Source organism: Lithobates pipiens, unplaced genomic scaffold (assembly GCF_037356315.1).
Source record: "Lithobates pipiens isolate NorthernLeopardFrog02 unplaced genomic scaffold, aLitPip1_a1.2 Scaffold_16, whole genome shotgun sequence".
NCBI lineage: Eukaryota > Metazoa > Chordata > Amphibia > Anura > Ranidae > Lithobates > Lithobates pipiens.
The window spans coordinates 118,977,822-119,005,400 of NW_027507748.1; the positions used below are offsets into that span (position 1 = coordinate 118,977,822).

Sequence of the window (27,579 nt, forward strand, 5' to 3'; positions counted from 1 at the left end):
GGTTACGTGAGCGTCGGGAGACTCTCTGAAATAAGGTAGATACCGGCTTACAGTGGGGCACACATTGTTACCCAACAGATCGGATTGTTGTAACATTACAAGTGGCTTTATAACCACTTTAACATGTCAGAATACCTGAACTATGCATGCATTTGATTAGATGCAGACACTGTCTAGATAATTTGTAACATGCACCTTCAAGAAAAGTCAAATTGAACAATCGATTTTCGTCAGATCGGTGGCAGCAGGACCATACATTGTTCAAAATTCAAGCAAACTCCACTTTTCATGAGATGTCATTAAAAAATAAAAAAAAAATAAAAAAAAATGACCCTTCCTGTTCAATCTGTAGCGCTGAAATTTTCTGAAAAATACAATATGGCCACCTGGAGGCATTCTGTACGCAGAGGGTGTAAGAAAGCCAGCAACCCCCCCTCCCCCCAGAAATGTAATTTCCTGCTTGTGTGATTGGCTTACTGATTTTCCCAGAAGACTGCACGAAGATACAAGTCAGAATTTAGGCATCCCCCGCAACAAAAATGCCATTTAGGCATCATGCACACAGGACGTTTAACACGCGTCAAGTGTTTTTTCTGCCAAAACTCTGTTGCTCCTGGACGCACTGGCAGTGGGTTATTTTCTGCCTCTAAACTCCTTTCAAAGCCTATGTGTACATGGGAACATCGTACCACCTCTAGGGTGACATTAGAAAATAATGGCATCACAAACTAGTTTAAATCAATTAACGTTTTACAGATGGGAATCTCTGGCAGATTTCTAAAGTCTTCATACCTGACTGGAAGGTGGAATATAGGCCCCGGGACATGAATAGACACTTTCGTTAGGCATGTCCAAGTGGATATTAGACTGAAAGAAAGAAAAAGCCATGTTTTAAATGCCAATATATCTAGTCACTATTACACATTTCTTAGCCTAGGTTTATATCTTGTTTAAATTATTAGTGAAATTTGTATTCAAGGATGTAGAGCTGCACAATCGAGTTTGTACATTTTTTTTTTTTCTTTTTTACACTCGATTCAACCCCCCACACGCTCTTAATCCAGTATTTCCACGATTCATATAACAAGCGCAGAACCATTCTCTGGCAAAGTTCATCACAACATTGCCTCAGCGCTGAGGGATAAAAAGATACAGAACTTCGGTCTGCAAATGAAGTCAGTTTAACCACTTAAAGACTAAGCCTTTTTTCTGACACTTGTTGCTGAAAAGTTAAAAGCAGTATTTTTTGCTAGAAAATTACTTGCAACCCCCAGACAAATACATACACACACACGCTAATACATTTCTAGTAGAGGTTCTAGAGAACAAAATAGCAGTCGTTGCAATATTTTATCTCACACTATTTGCACAGCGGTCTTTCAAAACGCAACTTTTTGGGGGAAAAAAACAAAAACAAAGAAAAAACAAAAAAACACTATAAAACAGTAAAGTTACCCCAATTTTTTGTATTATGTGAAAGATGAGAGTGCCTGCAAGGGTGTCCCCTTGGAATTCGGCTCTCCGTGGGGGGGGGGGGGTCTGGGAGGATGAAGAGGAGGAGCCAGGAGTGCCATTGCACAGAACAGGTCTGTTAAACAAAAAAAACAAAACAACCCCTAACCTTTACAATAGGGGTGCCCAGCCGGTGGCCCGCCATGTCTTGCTCTCAGATGGCGGGTCAGCAAGCCCAGATCGCACGTTCCCAACCCGGCATCTCCGAGCATTAGTGCAAAGAACGGGAGTCGCTGCTAAAGGAAGAGCCGATGCTTCCTGTATAGCGCCGGCTCCTTCACAGGCGGAGTGATACCAGATGTACTCCACCTGTGACAGGAAGCATCGGCTCTGCCCTCTACTGCAGCTGCAAGCTTCTGTCACAATTATGCTCAAGGACGGCAGGTCGGGACACAGGAACCCGTGATCTGGGAAAGCGGCCACCAGTATCAGTACCCACCAACAGTACCAGTACCTGCCAGAAGTACCCACCAGCAGTATCTGTACCCCCCCCATTGGTACCAGTCATCACTACTAGCATCAGTACCCACCAGCAATACCAGCCAGCTGCAGGAATCCTGAGGAAGAAGTGAAGATTGAGGTCAGTTGAGGTGCAGGTAAACCGCTATGCATCAGTGTGAAAGCAGCCATAGGCCCCTTTCACATGATCGGTCCGATCGGGTCCGCCTGTCTGTTTTTCAGGTGGACTCAAAACGAACTCTCCATTCACCTCTATAGAGTGGCAGATGTAAAACGGACTCGTGTTCATTTACACCCGCCTATCTGCAATTGGATCTCCAAAAAAACAAAAAAAAAAAAACACAAACACAGAAGGGGATCTGTTTGGTGGATCAGAGGGCCCTTAGGGTAGAGCGGGTTGCATCCGTGTCTGCGCTACATATGCAGAGTGGACACAGACCTGCCATCCCGCGGTTACCAAGTCGATAAAGTGGTCCTCGCTCCTCAAAAGGTTGGGCACTCCTGCCTTACGATCACTTTAAAGGACTAAGCCCATTTCTGATATTTGTTGTTTACAAGTAAGTATCAGTATTTTTTGCTAGAAAATGACTTAGAACCCCCAAACATTATATTTTTTTTAGCAGAGCCCTAAAGAATAAAATGGAGATTGTTATATTTTGATACACCGTATTTGCACAGCGGTCTTACAAAAGCAATTTTTTGCGAAAAAAAAAAAAATACACTTTTTATAAAAAAAGAAAAAAAAAAAAAGAAAAAAAACCCAAAGTAAAGTTAGCCCATTTTTTTATATAACGTAAAAGATATTAAAGTGATGTTCCACAAGTCTGCCTCCTTCAGTATCTGGGCTCGTGACATCACTTCCCCTCGGTGCAGGAAGGGCTCCGCTCTGCCACCTCCCCCTTGTCAATCATCTGGGACATGTGACAGGTCCAAGATGGGTGCCCACAGTTACAATGCCAGCGCCGAACGGAGGGGGAGCATCGCTGGACCCTGGGACAGGTAAGTGTCTGATTACCGATTCTTAGCATTGTAGTAGTATGTAGTATTTGTAGCTGCTGACTTTTAATATTTTTTTTAAATGGGAACCCCTCTTTAAGTGGAGTAAATTAATACCTACTTAAAAATTGTGCACGCTTGTGAAATGGCGACAAACTACGGTACTTAATCTTCATAAGTGTCACAATTTTATTTTATTTTTTTACAGGTTACCCGTTTAGCATTACAGAGGAGATCTAGTGCTAGAATTATTGCTCTCGCTCTAACGATCGCAGTGATTCTGTGAACTCACATGTGAGAACCATTTTACATATGCAGGCGCGACTTGCGAATGAGTTTGCTTCTGCACGCAAGCTCAGAAGGACGAGGCGCTTAAAAGAAAAAAATTATTTTCTTATTTTACTTTAATTTTTACACTGTTCCTGTGTAAGTACACTATTTTTACACCGTCCCTGTGTACGTACACTGTCCTTGTTGAAGTGGTTAAAAAAAATTAAAATACACAAATACTGCAGATGTTGACTTTTAATAATTGGACACTTACCTGTCCCAGGGTGCAGCGATCTGGGGGAACGAAGTCCCTCTCATCTCCCCCTCCACTGAGCAGTGCTGGCATTGTAACTGTGGGCGCCCAGCTGTGGCTTCACAGCCGGGCACCCAATGCGCAAGTCACGCCGCGACTGGCCCGGGCAATCATCTGGGACCTGTGACGTGTCCCAGATGATTGCTGAGTGGGGGGGGGGAAAGGCGATCTCCCTTCCAGTGCATCGGTCGGAAGTGGGAGCTGGGACTCTCTGAAAAACAGGGAACACCGCTCCCCCACCAAAAAAAATGACATGCCAAATGTGGCATGACAGGGGGTCACCTTCCCTTAAAGCGGAAGTTCCATTTTTGGGTGGAACTCTGCTTTAAATGCAATAATAGAAGTGTGTGTAAAAATATATATATATATATATATATATATATATATATTATATATATATATATATACATATATACATATATACATATATACATATATACACACACACACACACATACATACACACACACACACCCGTTTCACTGAACCCCATTCCCAATCTGTTACAGTGGTGTGAAAAAGTGTTTGCCCCCTTCCTCATTTCCTGTTCCTTTGCATGTTTGTCACACTTAAGTGTTTCGGAACATCAAACCAATTTAAACAATAGTCAAGGACAACACAAGTAAACACAAAATGCAATTTGTAAATGAAGGTGTTTATTATTAAAGGTGAAAAAAAATCCAAACCATCATGGCCCTGTGTGAAAAAGTGATTGCCCCCTAAACCTAATAACTGGTTGGGCCACCCTTAGCAGCAACAACTGCAACCAAGCGTTTGCGATAACGTGCAATGAGGCTTTTACAGCGTCCTGGAGGAATTTTGGCCCACTCATCTTTGCAGAATTGTCCTAATTCAGTTACATTAGAGGGTTTTCGAGCATGAACGGCCTTTTTAAGGTCATACCACAACATCTCAATAGGATTCAGGTCAGGACTTTGGCTAGGCCACTCCAAAGTCTTCATTTTGTTTTTCTTCAGCCATTCGGTGGTGGACTTGCTGCTGTGTTTAGGATCATTGTCCTGCTGCAGAACTCAAGTTCGTTTCAGCTTGAGTACACGAACAGATGGTCGGACATTCTCCTTCAGGATCTCTTGGTAGACAGCAGAATTCATAGTTCCTTTTATCACGGCAAGTCTTCCAGGTCCTGAAGCAGCAAAACAGCCCCAGACCATCACACTACCACCACCATATTTTACTGTTGGTATAATGTTCTTTTTATGAAATGCAGTGTTCCTTCTACGCCAGATATACTTGGACACACACCTTCCAAAGAGTTCCACTTTTGTCTCATCGGTCCACAGAATGTTATCCCAAAAGTCTTGGGGATCATCAAGATGTGTTGTGGAGAAATTGAGACGAGCTTTGATGTTCTTTTTGCTCAGCAGTGGTTTTCTCCTTGGAACTCTGCCATGCAGGCCATTTTTGCCCAGTCTTTTCCTGATGGTGGAGGCATGAACGCTGACCTTAACTGAGGCAAGTGAGGCCTGCAGTTCCTTGGACGTTGTTGTGGGGTCTTTTGTGACCTCTTGGATGAGTCGTCGCTGCGCTCTTGGGGTAATTTTGGGCGGCCGGCCACTCCTGGGAAGGTTCACCACTGTTCCATGTCTTCGCCATTTGTGGATAATGGCTCTCACTGTGGTTCGCTGGATTCCCAAAGCTTTGGAAATGGCTTTATAACCCTTTCCAGACTGATAGATCTCAATTACTTTCTTTCTCAATTGTTCCTGAATTTCTTTGGGTCTCGGCATGATGTGTAGCTTTTAAGGATCTTCTGGTGGACCTTACTGTGTCAAGCAGCTCCTATTTAAGTGATGCCTTGATTGTGAACAGGTGTGGCAATAATCAGGCCTGGGTGTGGCTAGAGAAATTGAACTCAGGTGTGGACAACCACAGTTATAGTATGTTTTAACAAGGGGGGCAATCACTTTTTCACACAGGGCCATGATGGTTTGGATTTTTTTTTCACCTTTAATAATAAACACCTTCATTTACAAATTGCATTTTGTGTTTACTTGTGTTGTCCTTGACTATTATTTAAATTGGTTTGATGTTCCGAAACACTTAAGTGTGACAAACATGCAAAGGAACAGGAAATTAGGAAGGGGGCAAACACTTTTTCACACCACTGTATATTAAACCCCATTATGCATCTGTACTTTTTCTATTCCAGTCAGACCAGAATATACCATTCAGCATCAGCACCTTTCTGTCCCAGTGAACTCCATTCCACATCTGTACCTTCCCCGTACTAGTAAACCCCATTCTGTATCTGCGCCTTTCTGTTCCAGTAAATTCAATCAAGCATCTGTACTTTTCTGTTCCAGTAAGCCCCATTTACCCCAATCTGTGAATTTTTGTCCCAGTGAACCCAATTTTCCTCATGGTTGTTCTTGGTGTCACAAGGATGACAAATCTTTACAATGGAGTCACAGGCAGAAATAAAACATATGTAATTTCTGTGTATTTGTTCCTATTATAAATAATTGAAACACGTGGCGCTAAACCAAGTGACCATTACACCACTAAATATTATAATACAAAGTGCATCAAATTCAAATATAGCTAAAAAAAAAATTGTATACATAAATAAAAATATTAATAGTAAATAAACATTAAATAAAAATAAATAACCCAGTTAATAAGTGATAGTTCACACTATACATTTAAACACTCCTCAGGGAGTATTGCAGAGCATATCAGTGTTCATACAATGTTGCAAAAGTCTGAGTCTCCAAAACATATTTGACTTTAAAGAGGAAGTAAACCCTTCCAAACAACTTGGACCTATAGGTAAGCCTAGATTAAGGCTTACCTGTAGGTCCAAGCAATATCTCCTAAACCTATATGGTTTAGGAGATATTTGCCCGAAAATGGGCACCGCTGTCTACGGAGAATGGATTTGCCAAATTTGTCGACTCCCGTGCGCATGCGCGGGAGTGACGTCATCGCGGCTTCGCCGTATGGCAGCGGCGGAGCTGCGAGACGCGACTCCCGTGCGCATGCGCGGGAGTGACGTCATCGCGATTGCCCTGCTGTGATTCGTCGGAGCTGCGAGACGCCACAAGCAACATGGATGCGGCGGACTACAGGGGACAGCGGCGACTTCGCTGGCTCCTGTGTCAGGTAAGTGACACATAATGAGCTACTATGCGATGCATAGTAGTCCATTATGCTTTACCTTTGCAGGGAAAAAAAAAGAGGAAGTAAACCCATCAGGGTTTACTTCCTCTTTAACAAGCAATATTGATCAGTGTTTTTTTCTCTCTCAAACTGCCTTTCCTTCACCACACTGCTGTGAAATGTGATTCCTCTACCCCTTATGTTAATTAACTCACCGACTAAATCAGCCTCACACTCAACGTGTTTGGCACAAAAGTGCTTTCCAAACCCTTTTTGCAGGGATGTGGATGACAGGCATATAATCCTTCACTTCAGTGGGAGAAAAGCTGACCCAATTGACACTTTCATAGACAGTGCTCTCATGAAATAGAAAAAAGGAAATGCTCCCATAGCGTGGTACCGTAAAAAAAAAAAAAAAATTTAATCACACATAAGAAGATCCTCTTAAGTTACACTTACATTTAAAAACTTGTAACCATGCCAAATAAGTCAAGCCACAGCACACTTTAACACAGCTGATTGCCAAAGCATTGGCGATTTTTAGCAGACCCAGGGAATGCGAGACACACTCTTTAATTCTATCACCGCTCTTTGGCCTCGCCAGCAACTTGGTGAAGATAGACGTGAGCCGTCCGATGGTTCCTCTCACTCTCAGTTACCTAGTAGCCACGCCCCGACATGTTTCGTCATTCACTTGACTTAATCATGGCTTTCCATTATTAAGTCAAGTGAATGACGAAACATGTCAGTGTGTGGAGGAGGCGTGGAGAGGAATCACATTTCACAGCAGTGTGGTGAAGGAAAGGCGGTTTGAGAGAGAAAAGAAAAAAACACTGATCAATATTGCTTGTTAAAGTGAAATATGTTTTGGAGACTCACGGACTTTTGCAACATTGTATGAACACTGCATATGCTCTGCAATACTCCCTGAGGAGTGCAAATGTATAGTGTGAACTATCACGTATTCACTGGGTTATTTATTTTTATTTAACCACTTAACGACCAGCGCACGCGGATGTCCGTCCTATTTTGAAGAGGGATATCTCGGCAACGGTAGCAGCTGCTGCCACAAGCGAGATATACATCTCTTCAGGCGCCGGTCGTCTATACAATAAACAGTGGTCTCTGCGGCGGATTCGTCGTGAGATCACCGCTATCGGCAGCGGGAGAGGTGCCACCCCCCTCCCGCCGCTTACCGGAGCTGTCGGTAGCGGCGGAGGCAATCGGGTCCTTTTCCTAGCTGGGTATGGAGACGAGTGAGGCTAAGATGGCCCCCACTCATCTCTATACCATAGGAGGGCGGAAGCTACGTCAAAACGTCACTTCCGCCCATACCTCTTAAAAAGGTATAATTTTTTTTAAATGTCTTTTTTTTTTTTTGCATTTTAGTCCAAATATGAGATCTGAGGACTTTTTGACCCCAGATCTCATATTTAAGAGGACCTGTAATGCTTTTTTCTATTACAAGGGATGTTTACATTCCTTGTAATAGGAATAAAAGTGATTTTTTTTTTTTTTTTTTTAACCACTTGCCGACCGCCGCACGACGATGTACGTCGACAGAATGGCACGGGCAGGCATAAGGGCTTACATGTACGTCCTTGCCTGCCCGACGGTCGGGGGCCCGATCGGGCCCCCGCCCGGTGCCTGCGGCGGTCGGTATTCGTTCGGGAGCGATCCCGGATGAGGGGACGGCCATTCATTCATGGCCACCCCCTCGCGATCGCTCCCGACGAATGAAAATGTCCCGTGACATCATTTCCTCTCCTGTAATGTAAACACAGGAGAGGAAGTGATGTAATCTCTCCTCCGTGTCGGTATTTTTCGTTCCGGCACCGAGGAGAGAGCATCGGTGAGTTGCACAAGCACTACACTACACAGTAGAACATGCCAGGCACACTCACACCCCCCCTTTACCCCCGATCACCCCCCAATTACCCCTGCCCCCCCAGTCACAGTGACACCAATTGCTTTTTTTTTTTTTTTTTTTTTTTTTTGCATTGGTGTCATTTGTGACTGTAATAACTGTTAGGGCAGTTAGGGTTAGCCCCCTTTAGGTCTAATGTGCCCCCCTAACCCCCCCAATAAAGGTTTAACCCCGTGATCACCCCCCGTCGCCAGTGTCACTAAGGCTGGGGTCACATTGCAGCGGTTTATGAGAACGAATGTGATTCGCACCGCACTGCAGTGCAAATCACATCCGATCTCTGTGCGAATTCGAGTTCAGCCATACAGATAGTATGGCTGAATTTGTGTCGCACCCGCCGCAAATTCGCACGGGACCCTTTTTTTGGCCTGCAGCAGAATCGGATCGCATGGGTGTTCACACCATGCGATCCGAGTTTGCAGATCGCACTGCGATATGCGAACTGATCTGGGGGTGTCATTAACATTTCACTGACACTCCCAGCAGTTCGCATAGGGCAGTGTGAACTGCCGCCGGGAGGCATGCGATGCGGGAACCCGCCGCGGATTCATGGCGTTCCCGCATCGCTCCAGTGTGAACCCAGCCTAATAAGCGATCGTTTTTCTGATCACTGTATTAGTGTCACAGGTGACGCTAGTTAGGCAGGTAGGTATTTAGGTTCGCCGCAGCTTTTTATAGCGCCCGGGACCCCCATATACTACCGCATAAAGCCCCCTGATTGCCCCCTAGTTAACCCTTTCACCAGTGATCACCATATAACTGTTACAGGTGACGCTGGTTGGTTAGTTATTTTTTTTATAGTTTCAGGGCACCCGCCATTTATTACCTAGTCTCACTAGTGTACCCCTAAATTTAGGGGTGTCTACTTTCCAAAATGGGGTCATTTGGGGGGGGTTTGTGCCATCTTGGCATTTTATGGCCTTCAAAACTGTAACGCCCTTAGAAAGCCTGAAGGCGGTGCTTGGTTTTCGGGGCCCCGTACGCGGCTAGGCTCCCAAAAAGTCCCACATATGTGGTATCCCCGTACTCAGGAGAAGCAGCAGAATTTATTTTGGGGTGTCATTTCACATATGCCCATAGCATGTGTGAGCAATATATCATTTAGTGACAACTTTGTGTAAAAAAAAAAAAAAAAAATTATTTTTTGTCATTCAATCGCTTGAGGCAAAAAAATAAAATATTCAATGGGCTCAACATGCCACTTATCAATTTCCTTAGGGTGTCTACTTTCCAAAATGGGGTCATTGGGGGTGTTTTGTACTGCCCTGCCATTTTAGCACCTCAAGAAATGAGATAGGCAGTCGTAAACTAAAAGCTGCGTAAATTCCAGAAAACGTACCTTAGTTTGTAGATGTGACAACTTTTGCGCAAACCAATAAATATACAATTATTGACTTTTTTTTTTACCAAAGACATGTGGCTGAATACATTTTGGCCTAAATGTATGACTAAAATTGAGTTTATTGGATTTTTCTAATAACAAAAAGTAGAAAATATCATTTTTTTTTCAAAATTTGCGGTCTTTTTATGTTTATATCGCAAAAAATAAAAATCGCAGAGGCAATCAAATACCATCAAAAGAAAGCTCTATTTGTGGGAAGAAAAGGACGCAAATTTTGTTTGGGTACAACATTGCATGACCGCGCAATTACCAGTTAAAGCAGCGCAGTGCCAAATTGTAAAAAGACCTCTGGTCATTTACCAGCAAAATGGTCCGGTCTGAAGGTGGTTAAACAGTGTAAAAATAAAATCAATTAAAATAAATAAGAAGGGGGCGTGGCCGAGACCGGCATGTGAGAGGACATGCATCACGGAGCTCCCACACTGATCCTGCAAAGATCCTCTTCCCAGCCAGCTAAAACACCCGAAAATCGGGCTGAACTCAGCACAGGGGTCCCCACTGGTGTGCCTGGAGTCGCTGCCAAGGTCTGTGGAGATCATGATGACCCGAAAACACAAGGAGGCCGGGACACAGATTCCCAACATGGCACCGCAGCTCCTCTCTCACAGCGTGCTCGTGGCAAGGAGAAGCATAAAGATTCTGGTAAGGTTCCTAAGACCCCTACAAGCACAGTGAAAGACCCCCCCGAGGGACATGCTATACTACGCTCGGAAAATAGTGTCCCAGACGGCCTAGGGGAGTGGGGAGGACATGTCTGCCACCCCTGCAGTGTTTCACACTCAGCAGGAGGGGAGCAACGCACAGGGCCCTGTAGCGTCCCCCAGCCAGAGCCTTCGTGACATGGAGGAGGATGAGGGAGAGGAAGCAGTTCACTCCTCCGTAGCAGACATACTAAGGGCAGTACAGTGATGCACAGCTTCAGTTCATACTCTGCAGGATCAGTTTGGTGGTCTGAAGGAAGAACTGGGGTTTATTAGGCATGATCTACAGAAAACAAGGGGAGCGCACCACCGCGGCGGAAGGCCGCATCAGTGAGATAGAGGACAAGCTGACACCCCTGCTGAGATATACGCAAATTACAGCCAGGATTGCTAGAGCAAATGAACTTAAATCTGACTAAATTGAAAATCGCCTGAGACTGAATAATATCCGTATTGTGGGGCTCCCCGAGAAGACAGAGGGTAGGGACCCCACAGACTTTGTTGCACAATGGCGATTGGAGGTGTTTGGGAAAGATGTGTTCACACCATTGTACTCGGTTGAATGCACGCACAGGGTACCGCCCAGGCCCCTTCCACCAGGGCACCCGCCCCGCACTGATAGCCAGGTTACTTAACTTTAAAGATAAAGAAATAGTGCTGCGCCAGGCAAGAGAGCGACGCAATGTCCAATATAACGGGGCACGCACATCATTCTATCCTGACTACTCGGCGGAGATACAGAAGCGCAGAGCAAGATTCACTGATGTTAAAAAACAATTGCAAAGGCTTAGAGCAACATACGCCATGTTGTTCCCGGCGAAACTGCAGATTACGGCGGGGGGCCAATCCCACTTTTTTGAGGCGGCTGCCGAGGCGTCCGCGTGGTTGGATGCCAACGAACACATTATCAGTCAAGCGGGAAGAAATGCAGCAGAAGGAGACTGACCAGACCTCCATCTAAGCACGATCGTATAGCGGTTATCATCACACAATTGGGCTGGGAAGCCATTACCTACTGTTATTCCACAAGCGATGAGAGCAAGTGAAGTTAATTTGAATACAGTTAAGTAGCACTTTGGATTGGAACATTTAGTAGTTTAACCAGAGACATTTGGAGTTTTGGGTATGTTCAACCCACGTTTTTTTGTATACCCTTTATCTCGGTTTTCCCCCATTCAATCGAATGATACCTACCCCCTATTCTGTCGGCTGGAGAGACCACTCTCACTCTTTGGAGAGTGTTACCCTCTATGCACCCACGGGGACTGGGAGATTTTTTGCTTAGCAGTTATGATTCTTATTTTTTTGATCTGTTCTTGCCGCAGATTCAGCTTGAGTAGGAACCGGCAGGCGTACAGGAGGAACTGTGTTTTATGCCGTTTCGCCTTTCATGCCACAGCGGACTCCTTCAATTGGAACTCAGGTATCACGATTTTGTCACACTTGGCGCCCCACACATATGCACACCCTAAAGCGCCTAGGGTACACACGATGCCTTACCCTATCATGTCTATGAGTGATTATCTTAATGAGTACTGTATCTTTGTTGTCTTGGAACATTAGGGGCGTTCAGAATCCTCTGAAACGATCTATGGTAACCACTATCCTTAAGAAATACTCCCCTGCCATTTATGCACTGCAGGAGACTCACTTAGTGCCGGAGACGATCTCCTGCCTGGGATTTTCCTGGGTGGGTAGTGCATTCCATTCCACTCACACCTCGTATTCCAGGGGGGTGAGTGTGCTGGTGCATCAGGCCATAGATTTTCAACTGTTGGACAAATTGATAGATGCTGAGGGACGATATGTGATACTACTGTGTAAAATTTACCAATTGCATTGTATAATTGCTGCTGTATATGTGCCACCTCCTTTCACGACAGAGGTGACGAGGGTCCTGCTGATGTATCAATTGGGCCACTCGGATGTACCCTTTATTATTGTGGGAGACTTCAATTGCTACATGGATCCAGTTATGGAAAAGCATCTGCCTCCGGCGGCTTCCAGCACGAGGGCTCGAACAGCACTGCGGAAGTTTACAGAGGAGTTTGGATGGGCTGATCCGTGGCGCAATCGTAACCCACTACAGAAACAATTTTCTTGTTTTTCGAAGACCCACCTCTCCCTGTCGAGAATTGATCTGCGTCTCTGCTCACCTCAAGCGACACATTTATTGGAGGACATTAAATATCTGGCGAGGGGTATATCAGATCATTCGCCCCTATTGGTTTCCTTGTTTGCCAAGCTGGCCACGGATTTGCCGAGGGCACCATGGAAACTCAATGCGTTTCGGCTTAATCCATTTCCTTCTCATGACAGGGTGTTGACTGACATCTGAGTTTTGGAGACGACATGAGGACCACCCTGATTTAAGGCTTGCATGGGAGACGTTTAAAGCGTATCTCAGGGGACTCATGATCAATGAGGTGACGGAAATTAAATCTAAATTACATGCTATCAGGGAGCAGACAGAACGACTGGTAAGTCGACTAGAGGCAGATTACATTGCCGACCCCTCTGAGGCAGCTAGGGTGGCGTGGCTTGCCGCGCAGGAGGCGGTTACCCGGATTTCCAGGGAAGCAGCTGACAGGAAAAGATTTTTCAACAAGCAGGCCTTCTATGAGGAGGGAGAGCAAACGGGCTGCCTTTTGGCCAAAATTGGCTCCCAGATGTCCCCGTCTATTGGAGCGTTGCGCACTGAGGGGGGGGGGGGGGGGGAGGCTGGTAAACATCCAAACTCAGGTTATGGCTGAACTGGTGAGATTTTACTCTGATTTGTACAAATCCAGGGCGACTTATTCGACCACTGACTTAAGGGATTACCTGCAGGGAATTGAACTGCCTAAACTTTCCGACTCTCACAGAGCACTCCTGGACTCTCCAATTAGTCTGGAGGAACTGCAAGGGGCTCTTAGGCTCTTTCCGAACTCAAAGGCCCCAGGGGACGACGGTCTCCCAATGGAGGTCTTCAAACAATATGGGGAGGCAATTCTGCCCCGCCTGTTGAGGGTTCTTAACTACGCAAGGGAATGCCAGAGCCTGCCTGACTCCATGACCAGGGCTAACATTGTTCTTCTCCTAAAACCAGGTAAAGACCCCTTAGACCCGGGCTCATATAGACCGATATCACTTTTACAGAGTGATATCAAACTCCTGGCCAAGGTTTTGCCCTTGAGACTGAATGGGGTTATCTCTCCATCATACACTCGGACCAGGCAGGTTTTATGCCCCAAAAGTCTACAGACATTAATCTCCGTAGGCTTTACCTAAATCTTCAAACACAAGGAGAGAATGTGGGTGACAGGGCCTTGCTCTCTCTGGACGCCCACAAAGCGTTTGACAGCGTGGAGTGGGAATATTTATGGGCTGTCATGGGTAAGTTTGGCTTCGGCGAAGGGTTTTTGTCATGGGTGAAGCTATTATACTGCTCCCCTCGGGCGACTATCAGAGAGGCGGGACATATTTCCGCCCCATTCACCCTGCACAGGGGCACTCGGCAAGGGTGCCCACTGTCGCCCCTCCTTTTTGCCGTGGCCATCGAACCCATGGCATCCTTGATTAGAGCAAACCAGAGGATACGAGGCTTCCAGGATGGGAGATTTCAGGAAAAAAAAAAATCATGCTATACGCAGACGATACCATGCTACTTCTGGGAGACTCATCTGATTGCCTGCGGGAGGCTATGGAGACAATAGGAAAGTTTGGCATTTATTCAGGACTGACTATAAACTGGACCAAATCCTCCCTGCTGCTGCTGGATGCCAATCCGGACAGTGGAGGTCGGATAATACATGGCGTGCCGGTGTCCACAGGTATGAAGTACCTGGGTATACAGGTCACGTCTGAACCTATTGACTATATTTCCCTTAACCTACCCCACTTTTAAATAGAATTCGAAACAAAACTAAAATTTGGTCCCGTCTTAAGATGTCACTGGTCGGAAGAGTCAACTTGATAAAGATGATCTTTATGCCCCAACGTCTATATATTCTGCACAATACCCCTATGGTAATCCCTCTTAAATTCTTTTGCATTATTAACTCAATTTTTAGAGCTTTCATTTGGTTAGATAGACCCCCACGGATTAAACTAGAACAACTACAAAGGTCCAAGGAGGCGGGGGGGCCTCGACCTCCCTAATCCTTGGGCCTACTACCTGGCAGCACAGGCACAGCATATAGCAAGGGCTATGCAGGGGGGGGACAGGGGGAGAGGAGGAGACCATATGCTTGGACCCAGTTAAGGCCCTGATGTGTCTGGCCTCTGGCCACGGCGATGTACCCTCGGGAATGGAGGCCTTGGCCTATGCAAAATCAAACAAACGATTGCCCACCTATGCTCTTATGCAGAAAATCTGGAATAAACTACGACAAATACAGGGGGTGGAGGGCTTCACTGAGTACAGCCCAATATGGGAGAATAGGCACTATGAGGAGCTACTACTGCCGGATTGTGGTGCTTGGTGGAGGAGACACGGGGTTACGCATTTGGGACAAATTTTTACAGCAGGGAGGCTGACTACCTTCCCCGATTTGAGGGAGAGATTTCACCTACTGCAGTCCATGCTTTTCTACTACCTACAACTGCAACATGCAGTGAAGGCGCAGGTGGGAGGGACCCCGTGGGCTCTTTCACCGGCCCCGATCTTCCGATCTATGGCTAACTTAACAGTTCCAGGGATTTATTTCCAGAACTTACTCTATGGTCCTAACTGCCTGCCTCGGAGGATTCCCGCAGATGGCACTAAATAAATGGAAGAGGGATTGTGGTACATTTGAGGATGAGCAATGGGAGGAGGCACTACAGGCAGTACAATATTGCTCGTTAAATGTGGCCCAGCGGCTATCTCAATTATATATTGTGCTCCGAGTACACTACACGCCTGACAGGCTGTTTAGGATGGGGGTGCGACAGGACCCAGACTGCCCCAGGTGCGCAAGTGATCACAGGGATTTGATCCACCTGCTGTGGAGATGCCCCAAACTACACCTATTCTGGAGAGGGGTACTGGACACTATTAACAGAGTGTTCCAGATTACCATACCCTCAGACCCGAAACCATGTCTACTTGGGATCCTAGATGACGTTTCCATAGGGAACAATAGTGGACAGGCCGTGGCCAGGGCCCTGTTCCAAGCACCGAAGATGATTCTTCGGCATTGGAAGGCGACCGAGCCTCCAACACTGGGGGAATGGATCGCCCAAATGGGGGATACTATTAGGATGGAAAAGTAAATTTTTCAACACAGAGGGCGACCGGAAAAATTTGAGAAACTCTGGGCACTTTGGTTGGATACTCCTGGCCTTTCACCGGTTGATCTAGTTATGGACAGAATGCTGAGATAAGAGCAAGGGAAGTGAAGTTAGAGTGGGGGGGGGGGGGCAGTGACTGTTAGACAACCACTGTAAATGATTCTGTATGGGTGAATCAGGGTACAGCTAGAATATAAGGTGTCAATATATGAGGAGGATGGGACGATGTGGCATGTGAAGTGGTGAAATAAATGTTTTGTTGTTATTCAATAAGCTTTCTCTGATTTAAAAAAAAAATAAAAATAAGAAAAAAAAGGTTTTAAAAAACACCCCGTCACGACGAGCTTGCGCACAGAAGCGGGCGCATACACGAGTAGCGCCCGCATATGAAAACGGTGGTCAAACCACACGTGAGGCATCGCCACGATTGGTAGAGCGAGAGCAATAATTCTAGCCCTAGATCTCCCCTGTAACGCAAAAAATGCAACCTGTAGAATTTTTTAAATGTCTCTTATGGTGATTTTTTAGGCTAAAAGTTTGACGCCATTCCACGAGCAGGTGCAATTTTGAAGCGTGACATGTTAGGTATCAATTTACTCGGCGTACCATTATCTTTCACAATACAAAAAAAAAAATTGGGCTAATTTTACTGTTGTCTTATTTTTTTATTCAAAAAAGTGAATTTTTTCCAAAAAAAGTGCGCTTGTAAGACTGCTGCGCTAATACGGTGTGAAAAAAAGTATTTCAATGACCGCCATTTTATTCTATAGGGTGTTAGAAAAAAAAAAACAATATAAAATGTTTGGGGGTTCCAAGTAAGTTTCTAGCAAAAAAAAAATTGTTTTAAACATGTAAACACCAAATCTGAAAAAGAGGCCTGGTCCTTAAGTGGTTAATGTTTATTTACTATTAATATTTTTTTTTTTTAGCTACATTTGATGCACTTTGTAGTATAATATTTAGTGGTGTAATAGTCACTTGGTTTAGTGCCACGGGTTTCAATTATTTATAACAGGAACAAATACACAGACATTACACATTATTTTAAGTGGCTTCTTAGTGGGGAAGGGTTCTTTTGCTGGAAGCGCAGTGGTAAATACACAGGTGAAAGGGCATTAGTGAGTATTATTGATTTGCATAGAAATAAAACATGACAAAGGGTTGCAGAATCTACATGCAGCAAGTTATTCCAAATGTAAGCAAGCTCTGAAAATTATCAGCAGAGCTCTAAAGTGGTTACAGATATCGTATTGTGCTGGAAAAGGTCAATAAGAAAAGTTTCCATTACATGGACACTGCCGGGTGGACACAAGAGGTTCACAAACTGGTTTTCAGAGAAAACCAACAAGTTAGGAGAATCAGTCGGTTAATAAGCCACATCTTCTGCTAAAAGATACACGTAATCATGTGGCTTCAGTCCAAGGACAACTTTACCAATAGGCAACGAATCCACTGATGGTTCTGTACATGGGACAGAACACGTTAGATATCCAAAATTGTACTCGTCACCGAATGTGAAATGAGAGGAAGTCTTCTACTGTGGAAATGTGGATACCTGTTCTAAGAGCATATAAAAAAAAAAAAAAAAAAAAAAAAAAAAAAAAAAAAAACACACACAATCTTGACCTACTGTCTTCTTTCTTCCCACAGCAACTAGACCAATCCTGGGGAGATGCCAGGGAACGCTGGAAATACCAAGTCTCACCAGAAGTTGCTTCTGCACCGTGCTGGAGATATGGGATACTCGGCATTCCCCAGATCAGGACTGACATCACACAATGCAAATTGGTGGCTGGGGGTAGCAAGTACAAGTAGTAAATTTCCTTTTTTCCCCCCTACTTTGAAGCTGCTATTTTTTTTTACAAGGTCTGCTTTAAAAAAAAAAAAAAAAGAAGTCTCATGGAGGTGTAGATATGAAGTAGTTGCAACTGTGCTGCAGGAAATCAGCAGCACTGCAAAAACATGAACAAAGACAAATGTAAGAATAAAAAAAAAAAAAAAAAAAAAAAAAGGGAAGAATGGTATTGTTTTGGCAAGTAGTTAACTGTACAAAAGGCAACCACCCCAACCTGTAATGTTCACGTTTATTTTTTTATTGGTTTGTTTGCTATGTAGCATTAGGGGGTTAAGGAACGTACAATTGATTTGATAATTGGGTTATACACCTGTGGGGCACACCTTGTGTCTAGGATAAAGATATGAGTTTTGGCAGTATGTTACACAGTCAGATAAGCCTGATGAAGAGCAGTGATGCTCGCAACTGTACAGTGGCTTGCATGTTTTCAAAATTGATCAAGTAAAAAAAGGATTGCATCGGAGCACGTGTCTCATCTTTATATCGGTGGAGAATTGGGAGCCCACCCTGAGACAGTGCTTCAATAGCAGAAAAGAAGAGAAAAGTAACCCCACCCATTTGAAAAAAAAATAAAATAAATAATTATAATATATATATATATATATATATATATATATATATATATATATATATATTATTACACACACAGATTAAGGGCGGGTATGCCTGGAGGAAGTACACTCCTCCTTAATCCCTTGGAGCGGGCCACACACAAATATGCTGCCTCTCGTCACATGGTCCTTGCTGCAGAGGGGCCGCATATTTGAGTGAATCATTGGCAATACAGCTGTGCCGATAGCACACATGCGGTGTGCCTAACTGGATCACGTGACTGCCAATCATGTGCTCTTAAGACCAGCCCCGCCTCCCAGAGTTATAAACCTCTTAAAGGGCTGGGAGGTGCCAGCGTGAAGCAGTTAAAGGTATAGTGACGCACTGGAAACCCAGCAAGCACACAATGGCAGTGAAGGTATCCAGTTCACCCCTCACCAATTAACCAACAGTACAAAAATAGCAACCACCCCAACATATACCTGGCCTTTGCAGCAAGGAGCACATGAAAGAGCGTAGTGTCAAGTATTTATCCCTACATGCCAGCCCCGGCATCCATTGTAGCCCTAGTTCATACCAATATGATTTTTCATGTGATTTGACAGTTCAAATATCGCATGACATGTCACAGTCTAGTTTCAGCAGTGGAACCTTTCAAATCGTTGTTCATTTCTGAACTTATGGATACCATGGGTTGTTGCCGACAAGTGGTTAAAATTTTATGTCAATAGCGCCTTTAGAAATCTATTTAACTAGAAAAACAGTGATATGTTCAATACTTCATTTTACCCGCTGTATATTGCTCTTACAAGAGCTTGATCACTTTTCTCCTGATTTTCAGGTGTCGTTTTATCTATAAATGAAGGGATAGTGTATTTTTGGGAGCCCATGGTTTGTAACACTTCCTCACTTGAAGATGCTGCTGATGAAGAAACACTTTGTGATGATCCAGAAGAAGCAGAAAAAGAGTGTTTCTGGAATCAGAACTGTGTGTGTGTGTGTGTGTGGGGGGGGGGGGGGGGGGGGGCTACTTGCACTCTCGGTATGGTCCTCATCATTTTATTCCAAAGTATTTTTTTAATGTATTTAGGGCACCTCTAGCATGCAAGGATGTGTCTTGTCATCCTTGTAGCATTTGGAAAAGATTTATTCTTCTCACAATATTTGGAAATTTAAGCTTTTCTCTCAGCAGAAACTGTGCTGTGGAAAGGTTTCCAGTCTCTAGATGTTGGTCTCCCCATTTTACTGAGAGGAGGAAAAGAAAAAACAATTTACTTAGCAGGCTATAGGTAAACATTTTACTGTACTGTGATGGTGGAGAACATTATTGGAATCATTTAAAAGGTTATAAAGATAAACTAAAGCCTCAAAAACATGATCAGATTATTGGACAAATTTTCATCCGTTTTTTGTTGCATACTAGTCTCATGTCGAAAGTGAAGAGGTTTCATTTTATACAAAAATTCTCGTGTGACAGAATTCAACTTCAGAAGTGATGTCATGTGTTGAATTATTTTGTATGTATTTTTTCATTTGAGCATGCGAACTCCTGCTCTAACTTTTTTTTTTTTTCCCCCAGACAAAAACCTGTACCAATTATATGAAAAAAGTTGAATACATTCTCTGGTCCTGCATACATATGTAAATGGCGATCACACCACACGTGTGAGGCAACGCTGCAAACATAAGAGCGAGAGCAATAATCCTAGCTCCAGACCACCTGTGTAACACTAAACTGGCTTTTAAAGCTTCACCTATGGAGATTTTTAAATACCACAGTTTGTCACCATTCCTTGAGCATGTACAATTTTAACGCGTGACAGGTTAGGTATCTAGTTACTCAGCGTAACATCTTTTATAATTTACCCAAAAAATTGGTTATTATTAGAGGTCGGCTGATATTTGGCATTTTTTAAATAATCGCCATTGGCCGATTGTGCTGATAATATATCAACTTACAAAAGACTTCTGTAATAGAAGTCAATGTAAGTTGCTTTCCTCCTCTCTGGGCAGTCTGCCAAGAAAGGATCAAAGAGATACAATGTTTCTTCTTCAATGGACTGAACTCCCTGTGTAAAGTTCTCAATTTAACCATTTAAAGACTAAATCTTTTCTGACACTTGTTGCTTACAAGTAAAAATCCTATATTTTCTGCTAGAAAATCACTTAGAACCCCCAAAAATTATATATATATTTTTTAGCAGAGACCCTAGGGAATAAAATAGCGGTTGTTGCAATATTTTATGTGACACGGTATTTGCGCAGAGGTCTTTCAAACGCAATTTTTTGGGAAAAAATACACCGATAAAAAAAAAAAAAAAAAAAAGTAAAGTTAGCCCTTTTTTTCGTCCAAAAGTTTTGAGTACCTGTTTTTGTGTATTTAATGTATAGTGTTTTTTTTTCTTTTTTTTTTATCTAAATTATACATACAAGTGAACTGATTGGAGGTTTGTTTTGTTTAATAAATGTTTAAATGTAAAAAACATTTCTGTATCTCTTATTACTGAAGGCTGCTTTCACACTGGAGCGGGCAGGCGTTGACGGTAAAACGCTGCTAGTTTTAGTGGCGCTTTACCGTCATTTTAGCGGTGCTATTCGGCTGCTAGCGGGGCACTTATAACCTAGCTAGTGGCCGAGGAAGGGGTTAAATGCGATTGTGAAGCACTGCTGCCAAATCGCATTGCATGCGCTTCCGCAGCGGTGCCCATTCATTTCAATGGGCAGGAGTGGTAGAGGAGCGGTTTACACCGCTCCAAAGATGCTGCTTGCAGGATTTTTTTTTTTAATGTCCTGCCAGTGCATCGCCTCAGCACTCGGACTTTCACACTGAGACTGCAGGGGAGCTGTTTTGAAGGCAATTTACAGGCACTATTTTTAGCCCAAAAGCGCCCCAGTGTGAAAGGTGTCCAACTTAGATTTTATGAGATGAAAGGAAAAAAAAAAAAACTGCACTATATATCGGCCATTGGCCCCTGCGATTTCTAAATAATCGGCATCGGTCGACCTCTAGTTATTATATTGTGTTTGTGTGCATTAAAAATTCATCAAAGCGTATTTTTTTTTCCCAAAATTTGTGTGAGAAAACGCTGCACAAAAAAAAAAAAAAAAATTGCAAAACCCATTATTTTATTCTCTAGGGAGAGAGTATACATCTCCAAAAATTGTTTTCTGTATTATGCCGATAGAGCAAAAGGTGCCGATAATGTGATTTTACTGTGCTTATGGGTGTGTTTTTAACCACTTCAGCCTCGGACCAATAAATACCTTAAGGACCAGAGGTCTTTTTGCAATTTCGCACTGCGCTGCTTTAACTGGTAATTGCGCGGTCATGCAATATTGCACCCAAACGAAATTTGCATCCTTTTCTTCCCACAAATAGAGCTTTCTTTTGATGGTATTTGATTGCCTCTGCGATTTTTTTTTTTGCGATATAAATGGAAAAAGAGCGAAAATTTTGAAAAAAAAAGATATTTTCTTCTTTTTGTTATAAGAAAAATCGAATAAACTAAATTTTAGTCATACATTGAGGGCAAAATTTATTCAGCCACATGTCTTTAGTAAAAAAAATGTCAATAAGCGAATATTTTTTGGTTTGCGCAAAAGTTATTGCGTCTACAAACTAGAGTACATTTTCTGGAATTTACACAGCTTTTAATTTATGACTGCCGATCTCATTTCTTGAGGTGCTAAAATGGCAGGGCAGTACAAATCCCCCCCAAATGACCCCATTTTGGAAAGTAGACACCCCAAGGAAATTGCTGATGGGTATGTTGAGCCCATTGAATATTTATTTTTTTTGTCCTAAGGGATTGAATAATGACAAAAAAAAAAAAAAAAAAATTTTTTTACAAAAAGTTGTCACTAAATGATATATTGCTCACACATGCCATGGTTATATGTGGAATTGCACCCCAAAATACATTCTGCTGCTTCTCCCGAGTACGGGGATACCACATGTGTGGGACTTTTTGGGAGTCTAGTCGCGCACGGCACCCCGAAAACCAATCACCACCTTCAGGATTTCTAAGGGTGCAAATTTTTGATTTAACTCCTCACTACCTATCACAGTTTCGAAGGCCATAAAATGCCAAAATAGCACAAAACCCCCCCAAATGACCCCATTTTGGAAAGTAGACACCCCAAGCTATTTACTGAGAGGCATGTTGAGTCCATGGAATATTTTATATTTTGCCAAAAGTTGCGGGAATATTACAAACTTTTTTTTTTTTGCACAAAGTTGTCACTAAATGATATATTGCTCACACATGCTATGGGCAGAAGTCAAATTACACCCCAAAATAAATTCTGCTGCTTCTCCCGAGTACGGGGATACCACATGTGGGGGACTTTTTGGGAGCCTAGCCACGTACGGGACCCCGAAAACCAAGCACTGCCTTCCGGATTTGAATATAAAATGCTATAAAAAACAAACTAACCAGAGTCACCCGTAACACTTATACGGTGATCAGTGGTGAAAGGGTTAACTAGGGGCAATCAGGTGGTTCAAATTTTTATTAGGTAGTATATGGGGGTCCCTGGCGCTATATAAAAACCTGACGGGGAACCTAAATAACTAACTGGCTAACCAGCGTCACCAGTGACACTTATACTGTGATCGCTGGTGAAAGGGGGTGAAAGGGTTAACTAGCAGCAATCAGGGGGTTAAAACCATTATTGGGTAGTATATCGGGGTACCTAGCGCTATAAAAACCTGGCGGTGAACCTAAAAAAATAACTAGCTACCTAGCGACACTGATGCAGCGTTCAGAAAAATTATCGCTTAGTGACACTGGCAAAAGGGGGTGAAAGGGTTAACTAGCGGAAATCAGGGGGTTAAAACCATTATTGGGTAGTATATCGGGGTACCTAGCGCTATAAAAACCTGGCGGTGAACCTAAAAAAATAACTAGCTACCTAGCGACTGTAGCGACACTAATGCAGCGATCAGAAAAACGATCGCTTAGTGACACTGGCAAAAGGGGGTGAAAGGGTTAACTAGCGGCAATCAGGGGGTTAAAAACATTATTGGGTAGTATATCGGGGTACCTAGCGATATAAAAACCTGGCGGTGAACCTAAAAAAATAACTAGCTACCTAGCGACACATGCAGCGATCAGAAAAATGATCGCTTAGTGACACTGGCAAAAGGGGGTGAAAGGGTTAACTAGCGGCAATCAGGGGGTTAAAAACATTATTGGGTAGTATATCGGGGTACCTAGCGCTATAAAAACCTGGCGGTGATCCTAAAAAAATAACTAGCTATCTAGCGACTGTAGCGACACTAATGCAGCGATCAGAAAAACGATCGCTTAGTGACACTGGCAAAAGGGGGTGAAAGGGTTAACTAGCGGCAATCAGGGGGTTAAAAACATTATTGGGTAGTATATCGGGGTACCTAGCGATATAAAAACCTGGCGGTGAACCTAAAAAAATAACTAGCTACCTAGCGACACTAGCGACACATGCAGCGATCAGAAAAATTATCGCTTAGTGACACTGGCAAAAGGGGGTGAAAGGGTTAACTCTAGGGGCAATCAGGGGGTTAAATCTTTATTGGGGGGTGATAGGGGGCTACCCTGGACCTAACACTAACTGTCCTGACAGTTTTTACTGTCACAACTGACACTGAATGCATTGATCAGTAAAGAAATGATCAATGCATTCAGTGACACTGTGACTGGGGGGGGAGGGGGGGCGGGGATCGGGGGGGGGTTTGTGTGCCTGTGTGTACCTACATGTCAGTGTAGTGTTGGTGCACACTTACTTTTACTGTTCTCCTCGTAGTCCGGTCAAAAAGACCGCCCCGAGGAGAATGACATCACTTCCTCCTTCCTGTGTAAACAATACACAGGGGAGGAAGCTTCTCATTGGCCAGGAGCGATCCAGAGGGGGTGGCCATCCCCTCATCACGGAGCGCTCCTGGAACGAACCGGACCGCCGTATCCAGCGGGAGGGGGTCCGATCGGACCCCCCACCCGCTGGAAGGCAATCACGTAGATGTACGTGATTATGCCTGCCTGTGCCATTGTGCTGACGTACAATGGCAATACGGCGGTCCTCAAGTGGTTAAGGTAATTTGTTTCAACAACATAACACGTGTGTTATTGATGCAGTCTTGCTGTGTTTTCAATGCATTTCAATGGGGAGGTGTGTTTTTTTTAGGGCTGTTACTGATGAAAGTTTTCGTGTTTGATTTAAATCGACTAATTTCGATGAATTATAAAACGCACATACAGATCCAACTACTTTTAGCTGATCTTGCATTGCAACTCTGCATTAGTCAGTGGTAAATATGGTATACATTATATACAATCACCCGACACTAGTTAGTTTCCACAATCCATGACTTAAATTCATAGTTCACACACATACATTTTAAATTCAAACTGTAGCACTGACGCAAGTCATTTCTTTTTAAATAAACTTTAAGAAAAACTTAGAAAGTTAGTTTAACTTTAATTATAAAACTTATCTAGTATATTGACTGTCAGTCACTTTATAGTAGACATCACTCTACAGTCTATTTAACCACTTTCAGACCGGACCATTTTGCTGGCTTTTTTCGATTCAGCACTGCGTCGCTTTAACTGACATTTGCGTGGTCATGCGACGTGGCTCCCAAACAAAATTGACATCCTTTTTTTCCCACAAATAGAGCTTTCTTTTGGTGGCATTTGATCACCCCTGCAGTCTTTATTTTTTGCGCTATAAATAAAAAAAGAGTGACAATTTTGGGAAAAAAAAAAAAAAAAAAAAAAAAAAAACTTATTTTTTACTTTTTGCTATAATAAATATCCCCCAAAAAATATATAAAAAACATTTTTTTTTTTTTTGCTTCTACATATTTTTGATAGAAAAAAAAAAAACGCAATAAGCGATTACCAATTTATAGCATTTACAAAATAGGGGTTCGTTTTATAAAAAAAATGTTTTACTAGTAATGTCGGTGATCAGCGATTTTTATTGTGACTGCGACATTATTGCGGACACATCTGAGATTTTTTGGGACCATTGTCATTTATACAGCAAACAGTGCTATACAAATGCACTGATTCCTGTGTAAATGACACTGGCAGTGAAGGGGTTAACCAGGGGGTGGCAGTGTAGGGGTTAAGTGTGTCCTAGGGGCGTGTTACTAACTGGGGGGGGGCATGGTTGTGTTAGTGAACACTGATCTCTGCTCCAATCACAGGGAGCAGAGATTAGCGTCAATTGTTACTAGGCACAACGTGGAGATGCTGTTTACTTCCGTATCTCCCCGTGACACTCACGAGGGTCCCGACCGACGCGCACGTGATGGCATGGCGGCATTCTTAAAAAAGGATGTACCTGTACGCTGATATGCCTGTCCGTGCCATTCTACCGATGTACATCGTCATGCGTCAGTCGGGAAGTGGTTAAATAGCACTGTTGTTATGGCAACAGCCGAAGCCGGACATAGCCGGGCATGGCTAGGACGTCACACATCAATCAAAAGCAAGCGCCGCCAAGGCAACAGCAGAAGCCGATCCACACGGCAAAAATATCACAGCTTATCAGCCTCTAAGGACAACAATGTTAAAAACGGAGGTTATCAAAAAAAAATTGCCTACACTTAGCTCACTGAATGATCCCAGTTAACCACATCCATATTTACCATCACTGTCCAGGCTGTCCGGTGACGTCACGGACATCGACGCCACCGGACTCCTCCCCCCCCTTTTGCCTTCGTTAGCAGACAGAGGCACTTGGGGAAGTGGGAGGTGTCTGGTGATGTCACAGACATCGACATAAATCCAACGGACCTCCCTGAAGCCGGCGGAGAGGCGAGTACTGATCAGAAGAACTTTGATCGATCAAAAAAAAATAAAAAAATTAACGATTGATCGTTAATTTCCGCAGCCCTAATCATACATATTACACACACACGTATATATATATGTATATATATATATATATATATATATATATATATATATATATATATATATATATATATATATATATATATATATATATATATATATATATATTTTTTTTTTTTTTTTTATTTTTTTTTTCTTTGTGGGGGGGGGGGGGGTGTTCCAAGTAGTTTTCTAGCAAAAAAAAATATATACTGATTTTGACATGTAAACAGAAAGCGCCAGAAAGGCTTGCAGTGGATAACGTATCCCGTATGTATACAATGTATATTTTTCTTCATTTAAGAGGAGGAGAAAAAAAAAAAGCAGCACAGCAGCGGGCTTTACAGTGACTGATAATCATAGCCAATCAGAGCTGTGTTAGATCGCTCTCTCTGCACAAAACACAGTGGTACATATAAAAGATCCATATCCGTGAGGCTGCATGTGCACATACACTCATTGTGAAGTGGTTAAAGTGTAAATAAAGGTAAATCTTATTTTAGCGTTGGCTAGAGTGGAGGGGATTAGAACCCCTGTCAGGTTTATATTGCCTTCTGTGTCCCAGTTAGGGAGATTAATTTGCCCTGTGGGGATAGAAAATCCCAGATTTTGGATTGTCACCAGGAGTTGTGCGAAATCTTCCAATGGGGACACTAGTTCGGGTGACACCCACTTCCTGTTTTGGCTATGGGACAGGAAGTGAAGGGAAAGCTCCCTAAGGGGACATGGAGAGACTGTGAGAACTGACAGAGGTTATAACCCATCACTCTATCCAAAATTAAACAAGTTTTGCCTGTAGCCCAAGTCTATGCACGCTCCATAACACAGCTCTCATGCAGTATGAAGGGGGGGAAGTAACAGAGCTGCAGACAGAGCACAGCATGGCTCCTCTCACCTGCCCATCATCACACACGGAGCTCCGTACCGGCACCGGGGAGACCAGCAGAGCGCACAGCGCACACACCCGCCACATCCCGGCCGCTCTCAGCTTAACATCCTGGAGACTCGGCCTGCCGCTAGCCGCGTCACCGCTACGTCATCGCTTTCCAGCCGGGCCGCGTCTTCACCAATCAGCGGAAGAACAGCCATCCAAGCTGAACCACATTGGCTTACTCTGCGCTCCACCCACCAATTACAACGCGTCACATAACCCGGTGTAATGTTTTCATAAGACACGCTTCCTCCCAGGAGGTGGAGAGAGGGCGGGACCAAGAGAGCACGTTGGCTGATACAGTGCTGCTTACCTACATGCAGAGTGCTGATTAGGTGTGTAGAGTGCAGCTGGTGCACTGTATAGAGAAAGGCTGATATTTACAGAGGGAGTCATTTATATACT

At 43.6% G+C, this 27,579-nt stretch overlaps 1 protein-coding gene across 2 annotated transcripts in view; it reads right to left on the bottom strand.

The window, feature by feature from the left end:
* Positions 1-27,304, bottom strand: part of TP53I13 (tumor protein p53 inducible protein 13) — a 92,666-nt gene extending 65,362 nt beyond the window's left edge. Inside the window, exons 1-2 of one of the 2 annotated variants that reach the window (XM_077480359.1) lie at positions 27,139-27,304; positions 793-867 (exon numbers count right to left, since the gene is read on the bottom strand). In XM_077480359.1, the coding sequence (XP_077336485.1) occupies positions 793-867; positions 27,139-27,216 (153 nt within the window). In that variant the 5' untranslated portion in view covers positions 27,217-27,304. The remainder of the gene's footprint in view (positions 1-792; positions 868-27,138) is intronic. The other variant, XM_077480358.1, reaches the window with a different exon arrangement.
* Between the last annotated feature and the right edge of the window lie 275 nt (positions 27,305-27,579).